The sequence below is a fragment of the Siniperca chuatsi genome, linkage group LG10 (genome assembly GCF_020085105.1).
Source record: "Siniperca chuatsi isolate FFG_IHB_CAS linkage group LG10, ASM2008510v1, whole genome shotgun sequence".
Lineage (NCBI taxonomy): Eukaryota > Metazoa > Chordata > Actinopteri > Centrarchiformes > Sinipercidae > Siniperca > Siniperca chuatsi.
In genome coordinates, this window is record NC_058051.1 from 680259 (window position 1) to 705247 (window position 24989).

The 24989-nt window shown below is 47.6% G+C and overlaps 3 protein-coding genes across 4 annotated transcripts; 2 read left to right on the forward strand and 1 right to left on the reverse strand.

Moving 5' to 3' along the window:
- Window positions 1-94: 94 nt before the first annotated feature.
- On the reverse strand, window positions 95-12214 carry ccdc22 (coiled-coil domain containing 22). Of its 2 annotated transcripts, none has more exons than XM_044212814.1 (16): window positions 11939-12214; window positions 8985-9162; window positions 8236-8368; window positions 7501-7607; window positions 6984-7068; window positions 6377-6546; window positions 4718-4933; window positions 4441-4611; window positions 3448-3567; window positions 3255-3371; window positions 3071-3172; window positions 2753-2860; window positions 2457-2552; window positions 2160-2219; window positions 1980-2054; window positions 95-789 (listed from the first exon to the last, which is right to left on the reverse strand). In XM_044212814.1, exons 1-16 carry the CDS (start codon window positions 12193-12195, stop codon window positions 676-678), a joined length of 2109 nt encoding a protein of 702 aa, XP_044068749.1. In that variant the 5' UTR covers window positions 12196-12214; the 3' UTR covers window positions 95-675. The 2 variants fall into 2 exon arrangements, with proteins under 2 accessions (XP_044068749.1, XP_044068750.1); XM_044212815.1 differs by lacking the exon at window positions 11939-12214 and adding an exon at window positions 9699-10800.
- Window positions 11884-21909, forward strand: tbc1d25 (TBC1 domain family, member 25). Its single transcript, XM_044212813.1, has 7 exons — window positions 11884-12022; window positions 13574-13683; window positions 13799-13953; window positions 14680-14807; window positions 14902-15090; window positions 15489-15764; window positions 16709-21909. Exons 1-7 carry the CDS (start codon window positions 11978-11980, stop codon window positions 18392-18394), a joined length of 2589 nt encoding a protein of 862 aa, XP_044068748.1. The 5' UTR covers window positions 11884-11977; the 3' UTR covers window positions 18395-21909.
- A 271-nt stretch (window positions 21910-22180) lies between these two features.
- On the forward strand, window positions 22181-24320 carry ndufb11 (NADH:ubiquinone oxidoreductase subunit B11). Its single transcript, XM_044212822.1, has 3 exons — window positions 22181-22400; window positions 23445-23575; window positions 24116-24320. Exons 1-3 carry the CDS (start codon window positions 22227-22229, stop codon window positions 24246-24248), a joined length of 438 nt encoding a protein of 145 aa, XP_044068757.1. The 5' UTR covers window positions 22181-22226; the 3' UTR covers window positions 24249-24320.
- The last annotated feature ends 669 nt before the right edge of the window (window positions 24321-24989 follow it).

Here is a 24989-nt window from a genome sequence, read left to right on the forward strand (position 1 = left end):
ACTGATCAGACCACTGCAGCGCAACAGAAGTGTGTAAGACACCGCGTTGGGGTGCGGACGATGGCGGGTGGTCCGCTCTTAAGGATTACAACAGTTTCTAGTGTGTAAGGCATCTTTATTGAAGCTGGTACCATATACACAACAATACTCTGCTGATGGGGCTGGACTACATTATTAATGGACTACATTCAAATTCCATTCACTCAACATGTTCAGTTCAAATATAATCACGACAGCGAATGAACTGCTAATGTCTGAAAACGGTGGACTGATTCCTGTATTAAAAAGTCAAAGCTTCGATATGAATCAAGATTTCTTCCGAAAACATTTCACACATCAATACGAACGACTTTCCATTTGAAGAGAAAAGGTGTGACGGCAGCCTCTGCGCTCCAGCGTCTCAGATCCAGAGCGATCGGACCAGAGTCCGGCCGGGGAAGTCGGTTTGAAATGAAAAACTAATTGTCGTCTTCATCCGTCCACGCAGGTCGTGCGTTAAAATGCCTGGTTAGTTCCAGGGTACAAAGATCAGCTCGCAGGTCTCCAATGGCAACAGAGGGTGGGGTTAGTGACCGGCAGTCTCCGGAGTGCTGTTTCAGTCCCACTCAGGTCCGTCTCCAGGTTCTCGCCACAGCGTCAGCCTCGGCAGGCAGCGCGGAGCACGCGGAGCTTCCTTCAGCCTTCTCGCACTTTGGCAGCGAGCGCGGCGTTCTCCTGGCGAATGGCCTTGTAGTCGTCCAGGATCCTCTCCAGGTTAGCCACCGTTTTGTTTCCGTTTTCCGTCTCAATCTGTGGACAGTGAAAAACGGATGAAACTGTAAATCTGTGAACGAGCTGCTGCATCTTAAAAAGATTTCTGTGTGCAGTACAGAGATACAGCAGGTCCACCTTTAACACAAAGACTCCCACCCAGACAAGGTCGATCCAAACCACGTCAGGTTAAAGACGGAGCAGGATTGCGTTTTCGCTCAGTGACCAGAAGGTGTATTACAGCAACACTACTGAATGAAAGCCTGTGCACCATCTTTAATTTAATGTTTTTGTCACGCTGCACCCGCCTGACGAGCTTTTTTCTACCTTATTAGTTGATAAAAAGAATTCTACCATTCGCTGACTTCCTGTTTTCATCATTTTTTAGATCCCGGATCAGGCCAAGAGATAAGATCACAACAAGGGAGCTGAGGCTCTGCCCGATCTTAAAGAAGGCTAGCATTATGCTGCTCAGCTGCCACCTTTGGTCTATTAGCGTGAGAGAGACTGAATGAAGTGTGGAGGGGGGCCGTGTCCAAAGTTTGAAATGTTCAATGAAAACGAGAAAATGCTCTGACTCAATCAATTCACTTTGTAAATGTGGTCCAGAAATATAATTAACCGCATTAATGAATAAACCAGGGATCCTTGGCCCCGGCGACCCCCGGCCATGTCCAAGTGTCCCCGGGCAAGACGCTGAGCCCCACATGGCTCCCGAGGGCCGTGCCTTCGGTGATGATGAGCAGCTGCCAGCAGTGTGTGAATGTGACATGTGTTGTGCTGTATTTAGGTGACCTGGCAGGAAAATATACAACTTGAGGACTGACAGCTTATTAAAGCTCTATTAGCAGCGACCAAGATGGTAATCACGAGGAAATGGAGCAAAGAGGGCCCCCCTACTCTGAGACACAAGACATACGCTGCAGAAAGACTCAGACAACTAAAACCTTTGCATAAAGACTGAGAGACTTTGTGTTTTATACCTCACAGACACTCGTTGTGGCGTTTCTACTGTAACGCAAAATGTCTCGAACGCTGCCTGCTCCTACAGCCACGGCGGCTTGTTGTGTATTTCTGCCGTTGTTAAATACACACGATACACCTGAGTCTGTCTTTATGCTAAGCTAGGCTACGTCCTGCAGCTCTCTCTGTACTGGACACAAGGATGAAATCAATATTGATCTTCTCTTCTGACTCGGAGAGTGTACGGTGTGATGACGTTAACCCACCTGCTCCTCCAGATCTCGAATCTCCCGCAGGATTGTTCCGGTGTCCTCGATGGTTTGGATCAGCTGGTTACAGTTCTACGGCAGAACGCAGGCGTGGAAGACGACATGTAACACGTTCTCTGATATGTAAGATTCATATATGATGAAATGTAAGAAAGTCAGACAAACATGACGACGTACTTCATGCAGGGCAGCCAGGTACTTGTAGGCTTTGCGGACGGATTCGTCTTTTTTGGCGTCCTACAAATGACAAAAATAAATTCATTCGTACATGAAGAAATAACTGTGTGAATTCCTTTGCGTTGGATTGCTGCTGGTTATGAAACCGTGGTGAAATAAAAATGAATCTAGCATCCTGAGAGGATTCACATCATCGAGTATAATGTTTCACCAGACAGAGGTGTTCGCCTGGCTGCTGCCTTTACTTAACAACTCAAACAGTGCGACGGAGTGCCGACAACAGCAGCCCTCGGCTACCTTGAAGACCAGCTCATCGGTCACAGCGAAGGTCCTGTCCAGCTTTCCTGTCAGGCTGTTGATCTCTTTCTGGAGCTCCTTAGTGTCTGATAAAATCTGCATGGAAACAGAGTTAAAGCTTGAATCCACGGATTGCAGTCACGTCACTGAAGCTGCATCATGAGGCCTGACAGACATCCACCTGCGTCTACGTACAAACCGCATCTATTAAAAGTAGCTCTGCATTCGCTTTGCTTGCTTCATGTAGTCGTTAAGTCCAGAAACAAAAAACAGCTTCTCGTAATTTAAAAGCGTACCTTTGTAATTTCCTCCTTCTGTTTCTTGATGTTGCTGACGATCTCTAGGATCCTCTGAGTGTACGCAGACCGGGACGCGTCCTGAGGAAGGTTTTCTAACTCCGTCACCTGCGTTGGGAGAGAACAGCCGCAGTACAAACTGTCAAACACGCATTCAGTACATTCAGCAAGGAGCCAAAAGACAAATTAACCGTGACAGAATTTCAAACAAACCCGTGTCAACATGACGTGCCGTACCTACAGTGACCCACGAGTACGCCTGAGCTAATAAACACCAGCTGAGGGCTCTGTGTGAAAAACAAATGTTCAGTCCATTACCAGTTGTTTGTACATGTCTTCCTTCTTCTTGGCCTCCTCGGTAGACACGCGGATTTTGTCGTGCAGAGACTTGATTTCAGACAGCTTTCTGGACGACTCCAGCTGACGAGACAAGCCAACAGAGTCGAGATGTGTTTTCACTGTAACAACTGAAGTGACACGTCTGCTGTAAGGCAACACTCACATCTTGGTTGCTGCAGATTTCTTTGAGTCTGCGGTGCTCGTCGATGAGCGGAGCGCGGTGTTTCTCCCACTGCGAGGCCAGGCTCACCACCCGCTTGGCACTGGCCTCCACCAGAGTCTGGAGGAAGAAACACAGGTTTGATGCCGTCTGTCTCCAGCCAGCAGTTATCAGACATCTCACGCAGCCCTCCTACCTGAAGCTTCAGCACGTTGTTGTCTGCGTCTGGCAACAGGTCGATTGTTTTCTTCTTCATCTGCAACTTCTCCTCTTTGTCAGCGTTCCCCAGCTCTCTCTGCTTCAACTCATCCAACACCTACAGCAAAGCACACGTGAAGCAAAAATCAAAAATTTGTGTTCATTTTGGACTCCATATGACTCCAAACACATCAGCGTTAACTCCTTTCCCTTAAAAGCACGTGCTACAGACGGGTCTGACACTGTGGGCCCCCCTGAGACAACTGAACCCCCCCTTCCCACAATTTGAAGTTAATATCAATGGATTTGGTCACTCCTATTGTTATTTGGGGGATAATCGAGCTCTAATGTTTGAAACTACAACTCCCATAATTTGGAGGATGTAAACAGAAAGTATAATGTTAGCATGGTGTTGGAGTTAGCTTGTAGCAGAGCCACAACTTGAGTTCAGTGTTTTTTAGCCGATATTTGTTGACATTTATTCAGACTGTCCCATCAGAGCAGCCGAAGCAGCAGTCAGCAGCTCCTGTCTGCAGTGGACCCGTGGACGGACAGACAGCTGTCTCTGGATCACTGTGAGACTGAAGGAAACTTAGAAACAGCAGGATTCTCAGGCAGGTTCTGCAGCGGCTTTCTGGAGGTTTATTTGATATGGACATTGGAGATAATGATCTCCTCTATTTGACTGAGTAATGACTCAGAGACTTCCCGTTGTTTTCATGACACCAGCATGCACCTGTCCCTCACGCCCCCCGTCCAGCAAAAACGTTTAAGCTGGCTCAACTTTCCTGAATACTTTGTAAGGAGAGCGCTGAATTTCTATCAATCGCTGCGACAAAAGATGAAACAGTTGCGAGCTGTACCGATAAGTCGAGCAAATGCACCGTGTAGGCGAACAGCCGGGTCATCAGCTGGTTAATCTACGTCTGGGCGCTGTCATTAGTCCGTCAGGTTCAGCTGAGGTGTGTGTGTGTGTGTGTGTGTGTGTTACCTGTGTGTGTGTGACACTCATGTGCTTCATGTCTGCTGCTAGCTGGTCGACGTCACTGCAGAGCTGCTGGAACTGCTGCTGGAATGAAGCCAGCTCCTCCTGCTGGCGGAGCTGGATATCACTCTCTGACTGGTGCCCAGCGGGGACGGAGCTGGTCACCGGTGGCGCCTCCTGGAGGACGGACGGACACACAGCAGAGAGAGAACACGGCGTTAAACTCTTACTGCAGAGGCATCTGTTGTGCATTTTAGCGTTGTGCTCGTGGAGCGGTCCTCACCTGCGTGAAGGTGAACTTCTGGGTGTGGGTGAAGTGGGTGCCCTTGGTCAGGACGTGGTCAGAGGGGGCGGAGCCTCTGAAGGCCTGCAGTAGCTCAGACAGGTCAGAGGCGGAGCGAGGACCACCAAAGGCACTTTCAGGAGAGGGCAGAGCAGCAGAACGCAGCTGCTCCTGGATGCGTTTACGCAGCCGGGTCAGTTTCCTGGAGCGATACTCCTGTTCAACAACAGGTGTCTTTCAATCATTAAGTTACTGTCAAGACAATTCAACCTCCTGCAGATGTTTCACATTTAAAGTATTCCAGTGGCTCAAAGGGCATAATCGCTCCCTTTCATATTAGGTGTTCAATGTTTAACATCTGCAGTTTGGAGTTTCATTACTGCAGTGCTCATAAAAACTGTCAAGTAGAAGCGATTACATGTGAGCTATTACAGGTGATTCTAAAAAGAAGATAATAAAACACAGGTTAGCTCCATGGTATATCCACCAAACCCACAAATTAAAGCAAACATCACGAAAACTTGAGAGGAAAGGTTTCTTTTCAGCACTGTAGCCAGGCTGACAGAGCCACATGTATTCCTATAGCGCTCAGTAGCAACGACTTCATCAGCTTCTTTAATGATAACATTTTAACTATTAGAGAAAAAATTAATAACGTCCTGCCTTCAACCCGTGCTGACTTGTCTTAGAAACAGCTGTAAAACCTGATATAAATTTAGACTGCTTTGCAAAAGATGTTTTACTAGTTATCACTTCTTTACTGGATATGATCAATCTGTCTTTATTAGCCAGATGAAACTAATCAGTTAGCTAAACTTCAAGCATGCCTTAAGGACATAAAAGACTACTGCAGTTCCTTATTATCAGACTGCCTGAATAAGTCCCTTAAGACTCTCCAGCTGATCCAGAACGCTGCGGCACGTGTCCTGACAAGAACTAGGAAAATAGATCGTATTTATCCAATATTAGCTTCTCTGCACTGGCTCCCTGTGAAATCCAGAACTGAATTTAAAATCCTTCTCCTCACCTACAAAGCTCTTAATGGTCAGGCACCATCGGATCTTAAAGATCTCGTATTTCCTTATTACCCGACTAGATCGCTGCGCTCCCAGGATGCAGGGTTACTTGTGGTTCCTAGAGTCTCCAAAAGTAGACCGGGAGCCAGAGCCTTCAGGTATCAAGCTCCTCTCCTGTGGAACCAGGTCCCAGTTTGGGTTCGGGAGGCAGACACCATCTCCACATTTAAGAGCAGGCTTCAGACTTTCCTCTGTGATAAAGCTTATAGTTAGAGCTGGCTCAGGTGAGTCCTGAACCGTCCCTTAGTTCTGCTGCTATAGGCCTAGACTGCCGGGAGACTTCCCATGATGCACCTCTTTCCTCTCTCCTCCATCTGTATGCATTCTTATTCTCTCTCTCTTGCTCATGGTGGGATTTGTTGGGTCTCTGTTAATAATATTATAAAGAGTTCGGTCTAGACCTGCTCTGTAGGAAAAGTGCAGTGAGATAACTTCTGTTATGAACTGGTGCCACATAAATACAATATAATTGAAACTCCACCCTGCTAAGTGCTTTTCACAACATTTTCAGAGAATCCAACACACAGTAGTGACAGACAGTGTAAAGCTGTGTGAAATGTGCCTGCGGTGACTGATGACTTGCCTGTGGTGTGAGGCGAGACAGGAGTCCCTGACTGTTCCACTCGTTGTCCCACTCCTGAGCAGCACTCAGCTCAGCCGTGTGCTGCTCCAGTATGGACGCCACCACAGAGGCATGATGGGAAGGCTGGGCGGTCACAGGAGGAAGAAAGTCCCGCTGGTACTCCTTCACCTCTGAAATAACAGCGCGCACACACACACACACACACACACGTTCTGTAAAGAGTTTTTCTTCACACAGCGATTTCACCAGAAACTTGACGGTGAACTGCAGCCGCCTCATTCGTCAGAGCTTTGCCGTCTCTTTGCATAATTTACACAGAAACAACGACTTGTTAGCCTCTTGTCTTTCCATCTGCACCGACTATCAGCTCACATCTACTTCCACTAACTGAAACTAATAAAACTACATATTAGAATTATAAAGGAGCTCTTTAAACATGTTTTCACAAACAGGCATTTATGAATAATTATTCAGAAATTGCTTCACATTTTTTAGGAAAGTTGCCTCAAAATGTTTTAATTTTAGACCAAAACAACATCAACGAAGCTCTGGGGGACGAGGGTGAAACAGGAAACACAGCATGTGCGTGTGCAATGGGAGGCTTTACCTTTCAGCTGCTTCCTCCCTGGGCCTTTAGTGCAGTGTGGCAAACTGAGGGGCTGGACGTGGAAGCTGTGCGACGCTCCTGGACTCTAAACAGGAAAAACATTTAACTTAGAAACGACGGCCTCTCTCTGGGCAGGTAAGATATCTTCATGAACGAGTTAACATCATGCACCCAGAGGCTGAGGTGAAAGTCACAATCATTTAATCATCAATAGGAATATCCAGATCCTGTTCAAGTCCTTTCCTACTAAAGGAGTTCATTCCAATGTTTATTTTAACTATATTTCTATTTGAGTTTTCTTACATAATACAGCTGCATATGCACCTATACACTACAGTCCCCCTGCATAAATGTTTACATCTGTCCCAGAGCAAATAAACAAAGACGAGATGGAGGAGGCTTCATGCAGCCAGCCTAAATATGCCTGGATCGACTCTCCCGATCCTGCTCGTCAGGAGACATCTCCGTGTATTAAAGACTTTTTTCAGACATCAAAAAGCAACATTAAAGAGTTTACTTGTGTTTCACCGTGCAGTGGCAGTCTGCAGTTTGGAGGCAGCCAGGGCACAGCCAGCTGGGCTTTGATTGCAGCAGCGATGGCTCTCTGGAGGACCACCGATTTACCTACAGAGGAGAAGACAGCTCAGGATGACTCATGAGATAAGCGGCACGTGATAACAAAATGCCTCGTCATGCCAACATCATCAAGAAACCGTGGACGATAGCATTTCCTCATTTCTGTAGGACTGCGTCACTGTTCCTTAATCTGTTCCTGTCATGGTGCAATGTTTTCTGACATTTTACTAACAAGCTTTTGTTTCTCAGGCTCATGTTTGTTACTTAATGTTGTCGCTACTACACCACAGTAGTAGCACCATGTTTGCTGTGGCCCCTGCACGTGCCTCTCAGTTTTTAGAGAATTTGCATTGCTGATTAGCTGCAAGGCCCAGAAATAAGTCAGCGCTTTCCTCAAGAAAAGTTTTACATAACCGATTAGTTAAGTTGTTAAACAACTTACCGGAAAAACAGCCACTGAGTTTACTTTTAGTTATTTTTTATAAAACAGTGTAATCATCAGTGCAAAAGTCTCAAATGTAAAATAATGACTACATGACTGCTACGAACCAGGATTATAGTATTTGACGAAGTGAATAACATGAAACAACACGTGTCCGGTATTTCTTTGTTTCTCTCTGAGGAGAGGGGACGGGACACTGTGTGGACGGCAGACACAGACAGGTGTTCTCTGTACCTGTCGGCTGGTCTGAGGCCTCTGCACTCTCTCTGGGCAGCTTCTCCACCAGGAACATGAGCAGGGAGCGGATCTCTGGCTCGTTGCTGTACAGAAAAGTCTGGTAGCCTATCTCTCCTTTATAACCAACGTCCTGGAAACCAACAGTTTGACATGTTAGGAACTCTACGGGCAGCGCTTCAATCTGTACTTCTAATTAGGCGTCCTCCAGTGTCTTGAAAAACGCTCCGTAAATAAAATGCATTATTCTTTGCCTACTGCTACTTCCTGGTCTCAGACTAAAGACAAACAGAAACGCTGCTGACGAGATCCTCGTTTTAATGGCTTTACAACACAAAGAGAAGCAGAAAGTCCATAAACTGATGAAAGATCTCCACACGGTCACACACTATATTTCAAGGTGCAGGAACAACCGAGTAAGTGGACTTTGAGTTACGATTGCTTCCATGGTCAAGAATCGACAAACACTGTGGCCTTTAGAGAGTCTTTCTCACCGTCATTCCTCCTTAATCAATGACATAATGTCAACTGCTTTTGTTGAAACCTACTCGCAAAAAACTGTGTGTTAACTGGAGAACTACACAGAACGTTTCTATCCGTTAACACATATTGTACCTTAAACTTCCATGCGTTCTGAAAGTGTACTGTATCTTGTTACTGATTATTATTCAGGGTATAGTTCTGATTCAAACACTGACTAGAGGAACTAATTACCTCCATTCATCCTGACTAACTCAGGTGTGTCTTACCTGACAGGCCTGCGCCAGGCTCATGCCCACCCTGAAGCGGGCGGACATGCCCGGAGGGAGGGAGGTGGGCAGCCCGCTGCCCAGGCCTGGATCGATGACCCGGATGCATCTGACCACCGCCTCCACGATCAGCTCACTGCTGAACTGTTTGACGCTGTCCGTGTCCTCGCTCACCTCTCTGTGGGTCACAGGTGAGTTACAGGTTAACTTACATCTCATTCAGTACAAGCTCTGTGACAGCCCTGCCTCTTCGGGCTGCTTGTCTCTGTCTGTGTGTTTTCTGTTGCAGATCCCCAGCAGGTGTGGGGGGGGGTCAGCATTTATTGGGAACACCTGGGCCCAGTGTTCCCAGTACTATAAGAGCGCATTTTCCAGGAGGGAGGAAAGGGAAACTCTGCTGCACAGCTTTGCCATACAACCCTTCACTCACTGCTCTACCGTCCATGCACACTGCACTGATTCACTGAACCACACCTCATGACATTTTCAGCTGTTTGTTGCACATAAATGAGCGGTTTCTTGCTTTAACTCGCCCTGACAGCTCACAAGCTTCTCCTGAAATGACCCGCACCGTCTCAGATCATATGACGGGCTGTTTCTGACTGACAGCCATGTTGCTAACAGCCAAACACCTCAACACTAACCAGCTAACGTGGCGTTTAAATAACAGCTTTAAACCCAGCTGTAAAAGAATAAAACGCTGTTGATACTTACGTGCCGACTTGTTTGAGGGCGTGAATCAGAATCTTGTCCACTTCTTCCATCGCTGAAGCTCTTCTGAAGATTTATGCTAACGCTACGAGCTAACAGACAGGATTATAGCAGAGCACCTGATGCTAGCGGGGTGATTTATTAACACCCAGTTAGCTAATATTAGTGTGTGTTTCCCACGGATGAAAGCAGGCTACAGAACTAGCTTCCATCTTCTGGTGGCTAACTGAGGAACTAGCTGCTAGTTAATTAGCAAGGCTGCCGCTCCTCACTCCCTCACTGAACACATTAGTTAGCAAAGCGCTTAACAAGCTGTCGATATGTCGAAAGATCATTTAACATTCCCTACAAACTGAACCCGCTCTGCTACAAACGTTACAAATCTGACATTTGTGTGTCTGGTTCATGGTGGAAATGAAGTAATATGGGAATGACGCGGCGGTGTTTCTGGGATGTGGAGTTTCATCTCCGCTGACTGTCGTAGAGTACAAAGGGGAAGTGAGCCACCGAGAAATACACTTCCCAGCATGCACCGCAAGAGACAGTCTCATGACCGGAAAGGTGCTGGACCGTTGGGTGGATGTGTGGTCGGGATGTGAACTGTCAGATATGTGGTGCTGTACATGATTTAATCTCGAAGTGAGAATGAGCTCCACAGAAACACCACCCTGTGTACAGCAGCAAGTATTTACACCACCTCGGGTTTACGGTACATTTGCTTTTTGTAGTGAGACAAACTAACTAACACCACCTTCTTTAAAGTGTCTCTGACGGGCCTTCTGCCATGGCTCTGCTGAAGAACGGAGACAAAGATGGCGGCTCACAGGTTTACTGACATTTAATCCAGCAGGGGAGTTAGAGTCCTGCCTCTCTCTCTCTGGAAGCACCTGAGAGTTACAAATATCCAAGCTCGATACCGTCAACATCCGGGACCTGAGAGTCAGCTGCGAAATATGCTAAATACAAAGAAAATTATAAAAACCGTAAAAACATTAGACATTTCTTCTTCGTGTATTTGACTTTTTGACTTTTCAGCAGCCGCCTCCGAAATCTGAGATTTCACCGCTTTCCTCAAGCACCTGAACGCACCAACATGAAAGCTTTTCCATCCACCCATCATCCACCCACCCATCCACCATCCATCCATCATCCACCCATCTATCATCCATCCACCCATCCATCTATCATCCAACCACCCATCCATCCATCCAACCACCCATCATCCACCCATCTAACCACCCATCCATCCATCTATCATCCATCCACCCATCCATCCATCATCCACCCATCATCCACCCACCCATCCACCATCCATCCATCATCCACCCATCCATCCATCTATCATCCATCCACCCATCCATCCATCCATCCACCCATCATCCATCCATCATCCACCCATCCATCCAACCAACCACCCATCATCCATCCATCCATCTATCATCCAACCACCCATCATCGATCCATCATCCACCCATCCACCCATCTAACCACCCATCCATCCATCTATCATCCATCCATCTATCATCCATCCACCCATCCATCCATCATCCACCCATCATCCATCCACCCATCCATGCAAACACCCACCCACCCATCCATCCATCATCCACCCATCCATCCAACCAACCACCCATCATCCATCCATCCATCTATCATCCAACCACCCATCATCGATCCATCATCCACCCATCCACCCATCATCCACCCATCTAACCACCCATCCATCCATCTATCATCCAACCACCCATCATCCATCCATCATCCACCCATTCACCCATCATCCACCCATCTAACCACCCATCCATCCATCATTCACCCATCCACCCATCATCCATCCACCCATCATCCACCCACCCCTCCACCCCCCTCTATACTGTGTGTATACACTAACAGTTTGTCCCTCTGACGCCATGTTGGAGCTGGTGAGCTGGCTGTCACTAAGCCTGCACTTCTCTGGGACTTTCATGACTTGAGTTCACTAAACCAGCTGCTGGTTCCGCTGACTGTGACCTGGTTCCGCGTCTGAGTGCGGGACTACACGCAGCGCGTCTGAGTGCGGGACTACACGCAGCGCGTCTGGCGCTCCTTCCTGCCGGTGTGAAGCTGGGTCCAGCAGATGGCGGTAACACAGCCGGACAGCCTCCGAAAATCAAAGCAGAAGAAGACCCCGAACTAGAGGAACTCTGCTGGTGCTCCCCCCATCATGTTATTGATCACCATGTCGGCGTAGAAGGAAAACAAACCTCAGAACAACCATCCTGTCCCGAGACGGAGTCTTTAAAATGGCCGGCGAGGAGGAGAGGGGGGTGGTTCGAGTCAAAGTCAAGGTAGGATGGTTACCGTCTGAGAGCCAGCTAGTCTGCGAGCAGCCCCGGTCCCTGCTTATTGAACTGTGTGCCACACGGCGACGTGATACCACAGACCGGCCGCGGGGCAGAGAGCGGCGGCGGCGGCGGCGGCGGCTGCTGCGGCCGGCCGCGGCCGCGGGGCAGAGAGCCATTATCGGCGTCCAAGCTGACGCTTTACCCGGTGCACCCGCACAGGCTTCAGCTGACGTCACCTGTCTGCCTGCTCGGCCGGCGCGCGCGCGCGTGCCCGCGGCAGCCCCGCAGCCCCGCGTGACGTCACATGTTACCTGAAGCAGCAGAGGCGTTTAGTGGCCCGCAAAGCCCACCGTGTCGTCTCTTTACTCGGTGTTGGTCCCTGTTCCAAATCCGGTTCAGTTACAGCGAACGTCTCATCTCTCCTGCGAAGTGCCAATCACTCATTTATACCAGTTTCAAATGTTTAATTTGTCAAAATATGTGGAAAGCCTGGCTTGCTGATAAGCCCACTTCATGATTTGTTTTTAGATAAATATATATTTAAAACATCTTAACAATGCAGACTTTTCTGTTCACATGTGTACGTCAGCGCACACAGGAAGAGAAGTACTAAGCAAAAACTATAACACACTATAAAAACACGTACCAGGTGGGTATAAGTATAAAATAAAATAAGTGTGAAGTACAAAGTGGGTTTACCGGCTGATGATAATAATACAGTATAAAGTAATAGTGCATGAACTGGTAAGTGCAGCTTATTTATAATGAGGCGGAGGATGTTGCATTGCTTTATTACTGTTTAGTTCCAACTACAGTGGAAATGACTCTGCAGTGCTTCGTCTCTCCGTACGCCTCGTCGTTCTGTCTGTGTCTCTGTCCTGTGTCTCTGTCTGTGTCTCTGTCCTGTGTCTCTGTCTGTGTCTCTGTCTGTGTCTCTGTCCTGTATCTCTGTCTGTGTCTCTGTCCTGTGGTGTCCTGTGTCTCTGTCTGTGTCTCTGTCCTGTGGAACTGGCCAAAAGTTCTGGTCCAGCCAGCCGGCTGAAAAGATGTTTTTATGCAGATTCCTGCATATGAATAAATGAGTATTAATTATCGGAGTTATGGAGCTGATTCAACAGGTGACGTCAAAACGTCAGGGAAGTTTTGGTTAAAAGACAGAATATCTGATTCTACGCACGTGATGTAGGAACTTTTTTAATATCATATTTCAAGCACATCATCCAGCCCTACTGTAAACGCTGTCAGAGCAGTGATGGACACCGCGGTCCCACAATGCAATTCTCAGTGGAAATGGAGAGACGGCTCACTCTTGTGGACAGTGGGGCGACAACGTTGATGAAATCTCAGAAACCAGAGTAATAAATCTAAAAACGGTGCGGTATATTAAAGACACCGGCAGATGTTCTGCTGTATTGTACAGTATTTCTGTATAAATACTTTCTGGTATTAAACCGCAGAGCGGCGTTGCCGCCTCCTCCCATGTTTTTCCCACAGCACGGTGGGTTTTGTTTTGTCAGTGATGATGTTTTAGAGATTATGATGCTGATGTTTCAGAAATGTGACGGGGTGCTTCCTGTGGAGTTTCGCTCCTTCGCTGTCGATCCTCAGATAACGTCACTGGAGGTCCTGCAGCACATACTCATCAGAGCCTTTGATCTGAACGGGTAAGAGGTGATCCGCCTGGCCAAACTGTTGTCTAGACGCAAAGGCTGTCAGTTTGTCTAACGAGAGCCTCGTTATGTGTGTCAGCAGTTTCTGTTTGTTTGTCTTTCAAACCAGGAAGCGGAACTTCGGGGTCAGTTACCTGTCTCGGGATCGGAGTGGTGCTGAAACGTACACGTCTCTGGTGTCTGACTGGGAACTGGACGCTGCGTTTGTCAGTGCAGCCAAACCACATCTGCAGCTGAAGATGGACATAAAACCTTCGGAGGACAGTAAGAACGCCAGTGTGTCCTTAAAGCAGCTAACAAAACCTAAAAGCTTTGCGGAAAAATGCAACATTAATATATTACAGAGTGTAGAGTCGTGCGAAACGCGGCATCTGCAGACAGATTTTGATCAAATATTCCTCAAAGGGTTCGCATTTAAAGAAGACAACACATAGTTAAGACAGTACTTCAGCCTGGTAAGACGTCAAAAGAAAGAGCAGGAGATACTTTTCTGTTGTTGAAAGTGATGCCATGTTTTAAGAGTGCCAGTGTATTGAGAGGGGGGTGTTAGAAGAGATGAGGAACAGGAAAGGGGACGCCAAGAGACCTTTGGATTGTGGAGATCCGAGTCCCGATAGTTAGCATGTTGTGTAATGGGTGCAGGTTTCCGCCTCTGCAGCTGGGACTTTCCCAGTTTAGAAAGGGCGGATTCCTCACAGGGTGCAATCTGCAGGGACACCTTTCTGCACAGAGGGCGGGTTTTGTCCCATATCACTTACACTGGAAGTGAAGGGATCTCATCATGTCCAGTCTGAACGGGAGGAACGAGTGCAGCTCGCAGAACCCGCGTCACGTCAAGTCAGTTTTATTTATACAGCCCGACATCACAAGCCACACATTTGCCTTTACAGCCCGTACCTGACTGCCGCTTCACGACAGGCTTGAACTATAAAATAGACGTAAACCTAAAATAGACGATTGTTAAGTCTACTACTTTTTGTTCAACTGCAGGTCCTGTTATGGAGGACTGGGACATCATAAGCCCCAAAGACGTGATTGGCTCTGAGCAGCTGCTCGCAGACAGGACCAGGTCTTTGGCATCTGCAGCGCTTCCCTTCACCCAGTCTCTGCTGTCCCAGGTTCCTTCGCCTTCTTCAGCCTTCCTCAGACAGTCTCGTTACCTACGCTGCGAGTCAGGGTCTTTGCTTATGCACTTGTTTCACTTGTGTTCAGGTGGGCCGGACCCTGTCCAAAGTCCAGCAGGCCTTCAGCTGGTCTTACGGGGAGGAGATCAAGCCTTTCAAGCCCCCGCTGACTGACGCCGAGTTTCACAGTTACCTCAACGGACAGGGCCAGTTGACACGACCCGAGGAACTCAGACTGCGGATCTACCATGGGGGAGTGGAGTCTTCACTGCGCAAGGTGTAGCACCTGTGTTTTATTAGCATCACACACCGATCCCATGTCCTCCCATAGACTCCCAAATGAACAGGGTTCTGCTTGTCTTCTGGTTCTTACTGAATCCTAGTTCTGATACTTGGTGTCGTATTTCAGCAAGAACAGAAACCAAAACATGTTGTAAGGAGGAAGCACCTTTGATGATATAGTTATTATATCGTGATTATTCGCAGGGTTTCCCCTCTGCCCCCACACACACACACACACACACACACACACACACACACACACACAAAATGTGCCAATTGAAATTGTATAACTTATGAAATGAAAAATCATCCATTCATATATTAAATTGTATCATTAGTATTTCATGACACCGTATTAACGGTTAACGTCTGCATTGCCTGCCGTTGTGTTAGGTTGTTTGGCGGTACCTCCTGAACGTCTACCCTGACGGGCTGAGTGGACAGGAAAGAATGGACTACATGAAGAGGAAGACGAGGGAGTATGACCAGCTGAAGAGCGAGTGGACGGCCCGGGTCAGCCACGAGGACCTTGAATTTATCCGTGGGAATGTCCTTAAAGACGTCCTGAGGACGGACCGGGCTCATCCGTACTACGCAGGCTCAGAAGACAGTCCACATTTGACGGCCCTCACAGACCTGCTCACCACATTTGCCATCACACATCCACAGGTGTGTGCAGATGTTCAGTCGGTTGGCTCGTACCTGCGTTAGGCAGGTGTCCAAAAAACAACAGGAAGTTAGTTATTGTAGTTTGTCCCAACACTGTCAGTGTTGGGACAGTGACACGCAGCCGATGGAGGTTTGTGCTCGATGGCAGCGTCAAAAGTCATATTATATATCAAGCTTTTAAGTTTTCTTCAGTATCACAGTAATCCGGTGACAGTTGTCTCACAATTTGACTAAATGTAAACACATTACATTCACTGAAACCATGGCAACATTATACTTCCTGTATAACAACATTTACAAGAAAATGAAGTTAAAAATGAGTAAAACCCAAAGATTCAATTGGGATCAGTAATCACCTACACTAAAAACACTGCAGCCCTTACTGATGTTGACAGCCTGCAGCTCAAACCTGAAAATGACAGCAGAATATATGAAATGTTGGTTAAATAGTAGGTTTGTACATCGTTATTTGCAAATAAAAAAGAGGGAGGAGAGATAAAAGGTTCGATAAGAGATTCATTAGCCTCGGACCGTAGCTGTTCTGGGAACCAGATCCGAAACGCAACCGGCAAAAAAAAAAAAAAAAAAAAAGACACGGGCAGAGAGCAGGCCGCTAAAAACCTGGGGCCTCGTTTATCAAAGCATGCAGACGTGTGCGTAGGAACGAGAAACAATCAAACATGCGCGCAATGAACTATGACAAATCTCACCTGTTCTCCATCCATCCGCTCGTGCACAGACAGACACGCCCCCACCGAGGCCCCGGGTTAACAACTCGAACTAAAAGACTTCTCCTAATGAATACTTTGTTTCTTTGAGCTTTCCTGAAATCTGCAAGCTAATTTTATTCATAAAAGCACGCGTTTATCTACATGATTTAGAATTCTGTTTTTCTTTGTGAACTGTAGACTTCTGTAACTTTGTGTGGATGTTTTCTTTTTCAGATATCATACTGCCAAGGCATGAGTGATATTGCCTCCCCTATACTTGCGGTTATGGACAACGAGGCGCATGCCTTCATTTGCTTTTGTGGCATTATGAAACGCTTGGAGGGGAACTTCCGGCCAGATGGGCAGCTCATGTCCATTAAGTTCCAGCATCTAAAGCTGCTTCTGCAGTACTCGGATCCCGAATTCTACTCTTACCTGGTGTCCCGAGGAGCTGACGACCTCTTCTTCTGTTACCGCTGGCTGCTTCTGGAGCTCAAGCGAGAGTTTGCGTTTGACGACGCTTTGAGGATGCTCGAGGTTACTTGGAGCTCGCTGCCCCCGGATCCTCCTGAAACCGAAGTGGAGCTTCTGGGACCACCGCTGGAGACCGATGAAACGGTGTCCTGCAGAGACGAGGACAAGGACATGGCAGTTGAGAACTGCCTCGGAGATGACAAGGAACAAAAAGAGAAGCAGCGTAGACGACATATGCTGAGGCCTTCAAGAGAAGAAGCTGATGTGTGCGGCAGCGCTGTCATAGAGGAAAAAGACGTAGGTGCTGGAACGGGAAGCGAGGGCGGTGAATGTGACGTTCCTCAAGCGACCGTGGAAAAGGCAGATTTGCAGGCTCCTCCTTTTGAGAGGCAAACGAGTTTCGGAGAGTTCAAATACTATACTGCCCGAAGTGAAGATAGCTTTGATATGGAGGATGCCGAGCAGCCGCGGCGTTTGGTGGCTTTAAAGTCAGTAACAAGCGTCCCGAGGCGCCAGTCCACAGTTGACAGTGAGGAGGACCCGGGAGAGAAAACACCTCTCATAAAAAACTGCGACAATGGTTTCTCATCACCTCCTCTTTTTCCTAGTGGCCTACCAATGTGGAAAACTGGCCCCTCTGTCTCTCCCACATCTTCAGTTTCACCCTCCAGCTGGCCAGGTGCTTCTCCAGACTCTCCTCCAGAACCCACATCCCCATCCACAACCAATGGAAGAGAGGCCTTTCCAAGAACTGTCCCAAAAGTGTTGACCTCCTCTGCCCAAGTGCTCGGCAGCACAGGGATTAACTCGCCCACAACCCCCACTTTAAAAACATCTGTTGCGTCTCCCACCCACACTCGACCCCTACTCTCTTCACCCATTTTGTCCTTTGGGAGAGGCCCCTCGCTGTCTGGCAGCAGGTCGTCCTCCAACAATCTCCCCTCACCTGGCAACAAATCCCCCAGCACCACGGCTAACACGCCCAATTCTTCGAAAGCCGAGTCCACCAGCATCAAACCGTGTTCCCTGCCGCCTCCTCAAGAGTTCGGCAAAGGCAATCCCTTCATGCTGTTCCTGTGCCTGTCCATCCTGCTGGAGCACCGAGACCACATCATCAAGAACAGCTTGGATTACAATGAGCTAGCCATGCACTTTGATCGCCTTGTGCGGCGCCACAACCTGAGCAGAGTGCTGCAGCGAGCCAAGGCCTTATTTGCGGACTACTTGCAGAGTGAAGTGTGGGACTCGGAAGAAGGGGATGAGGTTAGCTCGGACTCCCCAACAACAGCTACCGCTGCTCAACACTCCCCTTCTTCAACCATCTCTGCCAGGCCCATTTACAGCCCACTGGCATCGCCTCAGTCATCATCTCCGAACTCAACCTATAACCTCGCAACCACCATTCCCTCCCCAACAGCTCAAGTTTCCCTCTCTCCCACTTCCTGACTCCGTCACGCATCGTTGGCTTCCCATCGTCAGTGAACTCCTCAGTAGACTGTTTGTGGCCCATCGGAGGTGTAGATCTTTTTGAGACATCCTCCCACGTTAAATTGGGCGGTTAATAATCTTCTCATTCTTCTGTGTATGCTTGAATACATATATTCCTTATGTCTGTAGTCATCGTAATATTTAATTTTTTCATCAATCTTTCAAGTTAAGCTTTCTTTGCTGTCTGAGGGGATGAAAGAGCTAAATGTCCCATCGTGCCCTCTGAGGTTGCTGACGCATGAAATGTTAAAACCTGTGACTCATGTGTTTGACGGTCAGACAGAAGTTTGGCTGTTTAATTTTTTCCAGAACCAACAAAGGTTGAGCCACTTGGTGCAGTTAGCCTGTGTTGCCCTCTTTATTAACTTTGTTTACAAGCTCATGTCACGTCCAATAAGCCACAAAAGTGTCTTAACTGAAGCACTCGAGTTGCATTACTTAAAGGTCCAGTGCGGAGGATTTAGTGGCATCTAGCGGTGAAATTGCAGTTTGCAACCATTTGAATACCGCTCGCCTCGACCTCCCCTTCCGAGCGTGGAGGAGCTTCAAAAACATAAAATCCAGACTCTGGTTTGTTGAAAGTCATGGTTTAAATTGCTCTTGTTCATAAAGCATTTCTCAAAGGACTTTTACAGAAACAACCAAGATCTAAGTCATCAGTTTTCTTGGAAACAAGACAAAGCCAGCACACATACTGTCCTTAGCGAACCTTCCTGACCTAGGCTGTCACCAGTAACCTTAAAGGGTAACTCCACAATACATTTACATAGTGTAAAGAACTGCTGCTGAGGTGCTCGGTGAAAGTGTGTTCAGACAGAACACAAAGATGAGATGCAAGAGGGCTCGAATGCACGGGGAAATTCATGTTTATCCTTTTATGAATCAACTTCATAAACAAACTTAAACAGTCTAGTGGTCAAATTCACGCAAACATGAAGGCGAAAATGTGCTTTCCCTTCTGTCTGAACAGACTTTAAAGCAAAATCAGTTCATTTCAAAGGACTCGCAGCGAGGTGAAGTACATCCGTGCAGAGAGAGCAACAGAGAGCCGGAGAGTCCAAAATACAGGAAGCTATCCTATGTCTCGCCATCGCATTTAGCATGACCGTGCTCCACTCGAGCACTGTTTTTGGAGCTTCACCCAGTTAGTGACTTGACCGTTCTTCAACCTTTTACTCTTCCAAAGTGATACTGCATGTGGACTCGGTGGCATAGTAGGATACCCAGAGAGATGGGTCCAAACAGAACAACGCTGCAGCACAATCCACCGCTCGCACCATTCAGGTCGAATGCTGCAGACGAGCCAAAATGAATTCCTGTCTTTTTTATTCTGTCATCTCGTTCAGCTTGATATTCTTTCCATTTCTGTTATCAGTTAAACCAAACTTTCTAAAGGTTTAATGTTGCTGAAATGGCTCACTGCTTCTGTAAAAAAGTGGTTTCATGATTTGTATTTTTAAGTGCAGTAAAGGTGGTGTGTGACAGAGCTTTTAAGCTACCTTCAGACTTGCAACATCAGAGGTTTTGGCTTAGTGCAATGAGTATGTATCGGTGACACGTTCACTCGGGGGTTCAGTGTTAAATAACTCTGATACAGTCACACATTTGTTTGTTTTTAGTTTTTACAACTTTTAATGCGACTCAGCCAATCACAAGTGAGGACTGTTAGTCCGACATCAGAGGAACTGGTTATGATTTCAGTTATTCATGAAAAGGTCTCTGGAGTTAAAACGGGACAAAGCAGCTGATCGTTTTTGCATTGATGGACATAATGTCATCTCACCATGTTACACTATGAGGAGATACTGTAGAGATCAGCTCACTGTACGAATACCTTTCTGATGATACACTGTAGGTGCTGGACTCTCCCATTCAAACTACACCGGTAGTTAAATAAGTACCGTACGTTATGTAAGGCTGTGGTGGCTCATTATTCAGAGATGTATCATCAGTTTGGCACTTTGGTTCTTTCCCAAAGATTCTGTTTTCTGATTTCCAAGAAACCAATCGACATATTTGTGTAAATGAGGCTAATTTATTGCAGCATCGCAGGTATCGCATATTGGCAGTAACGGAGTCCTGGCGGTATAATCCATCTCCACCACTGATTCTTCAGTTAGACATTATGAAGCGGAATATGATGTGATGCCACTTGACACGTGCGACCCTTTGGCAGAGAAGTGCCTCACGTGTTTGAATCGGTAGCCTTATGTTTTCTTTTGTGCCCTGAACATCTGTCTGCATCTGTAAAGGCCGGTTACAGGGCTGAGTGATATCTGAATGAACAGACGCTGTTAACGTGTAGGACATCCTGACTTTCAACCATTTAGGACACATATCAGACCAAATTCTGTATATTTCAACATGACTGTAATCTTAATGCCTCACTGACTTTCCAATTTCTGCCAGGAAAGGAGAAAAAGTGACTGTGTATATTTATTTTTAACATTTCTAAGTCAGTAACATTGGAGCTACTGAGTCAAAATCACGAGACACCAAGTCTAAATTTTGACTTTGCAACGTTTCATCTGTTTCGCCTGGTGGGAATGGACGTCCACACTAATGTCTTGCATCAGACGATGAAACTGGCCAAAAGACGGGGGGATGTTTTCCGAGCACCTCGGGAATATCTTTAAAAGGATTTTCTTCCAAACAAAGCAGACGTGTAAAACATATTTTTCAGTTAAATGAGATGTAATTTAACTCTCCACTGTAGTGGACGTCAGGCATCCAAAGGGCTGATCCTGTGTTTCCATTTGGTCCAAAATGGATCAAATGCAACTGAACTCAGCAACAGTGCGCTCACATTGAACACAACGCTAGTTCCTGTTTGTTCGGTTCCAGATCTGAAAGTGTCGACGTGGCTCAGCCGTATTGGGTGCACTCGTGTTAATGTAGGTGAAGCGCTGTGCACGGCTGCAGCGCCGCAGGGAGAGAGCGGGAAATCGTTCATGAACGTTGTGTTAGTAAATCCTGATTTTGTAAAAATCCCCTCATGTCCTCCCAGCTCGTTGTTGACGTCTTGGACCTCGACACAGTTCGGCTGCGTGGGGACAAAGTCAGGGACCGCGTCTTGTGTCTCAGCATCGTTGACCTTGAAGACTTTGTTCTTGGTTTTGATTGGCCTGCGTGTGAACAGGAAGTGTGATGGCTCCACCTCCAACAGGGAAACCCCTGAAAGCAGAAACTAAAGTAATTCTCATGTCTTTAGAAAGACACTTGTGATCATTGTGCTTATTACTCTTACATTTGGTTTCGCCTCCTTTTATATATCAGTATTTAATAGCATATTGAAAAGGAACTGAAGTAACTGGACTGGCTGGACTGAGTGCATTTGTAAAAAAAAAAAAAAAAAAGATTTGTTTATCTTGTTAAATTATATATGTGCACAAAAGTTCAACTTTTTAATCATACAACACAGAACAATGTTACTGATCGTACATCGGACACAAATAAATAATCAATGCAACTGATTGGGTGAAGGATGATTGTGTTTTTTGAATCGACTGGAAAGTGGATCATTTGGAGTACGATGAGCTAACAATCCTCTTTATTGGCTCAGGGTGAAAAGACCTGTAGGACTAAGGGGTTTTACTGTGTTTTACCTTCACGTCACGTGGTCCTCCATAGTCCTCTCAGTGCTGTACTTCAGACCAGCGCCCCCCGTCTGCAGTACCGCCGACCGCCTCCTGGCGGCGGTAACGCGCCCTTTGGGAAACGACGAAGAAGAAGAGGGGGAAAGCTTCAGCTTCCGGTTCCGGGTCAACAGTCTCCTTCACAAACAGGCGACATGTTGACCCGACTGTCGCGGCTCGGGCCCGCTTTGCCCCGGTTCCTCGCTCGTCCGCCGGCCCGGTTCGTCTCCCAGTCCAAGCCGAGCGGGGCCGCTGGTGCGACCGCCGTGACGGAGCTGCACCCCGCCGCCGTCACGGCCGGACACGGCGAGGTCAGCCAGTACGTCAAGGTGAGTCACAGACAGCTGGCTAACGTTAGCTAGCTGCAGCTGCGTTCACAAACACACACTAAACATTTACTGACGGATTCTAATACAGCTGAAACACCTCCTGCTCCTGTCAGTGCTCAGTCCAGGTACAGCCGGCTGCAGGACAGGTGTGTCTCAGCTGCAGCAGGACAGGTGTGTCTCAGCCGGCAGCAGGACAGGTGTGTCTCAGCCTGCAGCAGGACAGGTGTGTCTCAGCCGCTGCAGCAGGACAGGTGTGTCTCAGCCGGCTGCAGGACAGGTGTGTCTCAGCCGGCTGCAGGACAGGTGTGTCTCAGCTGCTGCAGGACAGGTGTGTCTCAGCTGCAGCAGGACAGGTGTGTCTCAGCAGCTGCAGCAGGACAGGTGTGTCTCAGGTGTGTCTCAGCTGCTGCTCCCTCCCTCTGAGCAGCACGGTGTGTGTTCTGTATCTGTGCAATGTCAAACATAAACACACACACGTCTTAAAATGAAATACGGGGGTTTTCCTGTCACATGGACGTTGCGGTGACTTATGTGAAATCTTCCCAAGTGACGTCTGCAGCAGGTGCAGTGACGGCCCTCTCAGGACGTCCTGACTGCTGCCTGCACCGCTGCCTGCACCGGGCAGACGCACCGCTGCCTGTCCCGGGGCAGACGCACCGCTGCCTGCACCGGGCAGACGCACCGCTGCCTGTCCCGGGGCAGACGCACCGCTGCCTGTCCCGGGGCAGACGCACCGCTGCCTGTCCCGGGGCAGACGCACCGCTGTACATAGCCCTCGTCAGGGGCTTCTGACAACAAGTGGCTGCTATTATTGATTCAGTTGGAGATTTTTTTAGGTGACTACTTGTGCAATAATCAATTGTTTCCTTCCAACAGAGACTGGACGGGAGGTCAGCCAACGGGAGCGCGTGTCTTTGTTTGTCTGAATATGAACGTTGCTGTTTTGCCTGAAACAATCCGCCCGGTCCCGCCTCGATCCAAGGTGGCGGTCCGTACTGTGTCACGTGGCTCTCGTGCATGACTTGTCCCCCTTTGTGTTGTCAGAATCCAGATTACCATGGCTTCTCCAGTGACCCCGAGGTGGATGTGTGGAACATGAGGGTGGGCTTCTTCTTCGGCATCTCGGTCGCCCTCGTCATCGGAGGAACGTTCATCCACTATTTACCAGACCACGGGTGAGTTCTCGGTTCTGCTGTCCCGTCAAAGACGAGACGTTTTGTCTCATAGTCGCAGGACGGAGTCTCACGCTGCTGTTTGTTCTGTTTCTCGGCCTTGCAGCTGGTCGTCAGATTGTCAGTAAGCGTGCAGTGACTTTAATAAAGGATTAGGTGCCATGTGAGCACGGGACCAGCTGACATAACAGAGACCCTGTAGGACTAGCTGGTTTGCTGGTTTGCTGGTTTGAAGTGGGCACCGATCAGGATTCAAACCTGATCCGCCCTCAGCCACACAGCCCGGATGAAGCAGAGTCGTTAGGTTTAATACGTAGTACCTGAAGATGATGTTGCTTAGTTATTCAGGATTATTTAATGTTATAGTGAAAACTTAAGATTTGCAAGTTTTCAGGGGCTTTAAGGCTGTTTTCTTTTCAGCTTTGTTGGTCTTCAGCCCCAAACCAACAACAGATTAGTCTCAGTGGAAGAATTCAGCGTTTTTAAAGTTTTGGGGTTTATTGGTAATGTTTGTGTGTGTGTGTGTGTGTGTGTGTGTCCCAGCATGCGGCAGTGGGCCAGACGGGAGGCGGAGCGTGTGATCCTGCAGAGAGAGAAGGAGGGTCTTCCTCTCATAGAGGAGAACTACTACGACCCAAACAAGCTGGCTCCGCCCACAGCTGCGGAGGAGGAGTAGGATGTCCAGCTGCTGTCCTTCATCATTATTGTGTTTCACTCTGAGAGAATAAATGTTCCTGTTGTGTAATTACTCTGTGTGTGGGCAGTGACTTCTTTAAGTCTCAAATAACTAACATTCACGAGGGAAATCGATGCGCAGCTACTCTCCTCGTGGAGGAGAAACGTCTGAACAGAAACATCTCCTCAGGCATCTGATCAGTGGCTCTCTAAGATGCATTAATTGAGCACTAAATTATAATTAACCACGTTATTAACTGTTCCAGCAGCAGCTCTCCTGCAGTGACACCTGATAAGTAATACACGTGTCATCTACAGCGGTGTGAAAAAGTGTTTGCCTTCCTGATTTCTTATTTTTTTGCATGTTTGTCACTTAAATGTTTCAGATCATCAAACAAATTTAAATATTAGTCAAAGATAACACAAGTAAACACAAAAGGCAGTTTTTAAATGAAGGTTGTTATTAAGGGAAAACAAAATCCAAACCTACATGGCCCTGTGTGAAAAAGTGATTGCCCCCTAAACCTAATAACTGGTTGCTCCACCCTTAGCAGCAACAACTGCAACCAAGCGTTTGCGATAACTTGCAGTGAGTCTTTTACAGCGCTGTGGAGGAGTTTCGGCCCACTCATCTTTGTAGAATTGTTGTAATTCAGCCACATTGGAGGGTTTTCGAGCATGAACTGCCTTTTTAAGGTCCTGCCACAGCATCTCAGTAGGATTCAGGTCAGGACTTTGACTA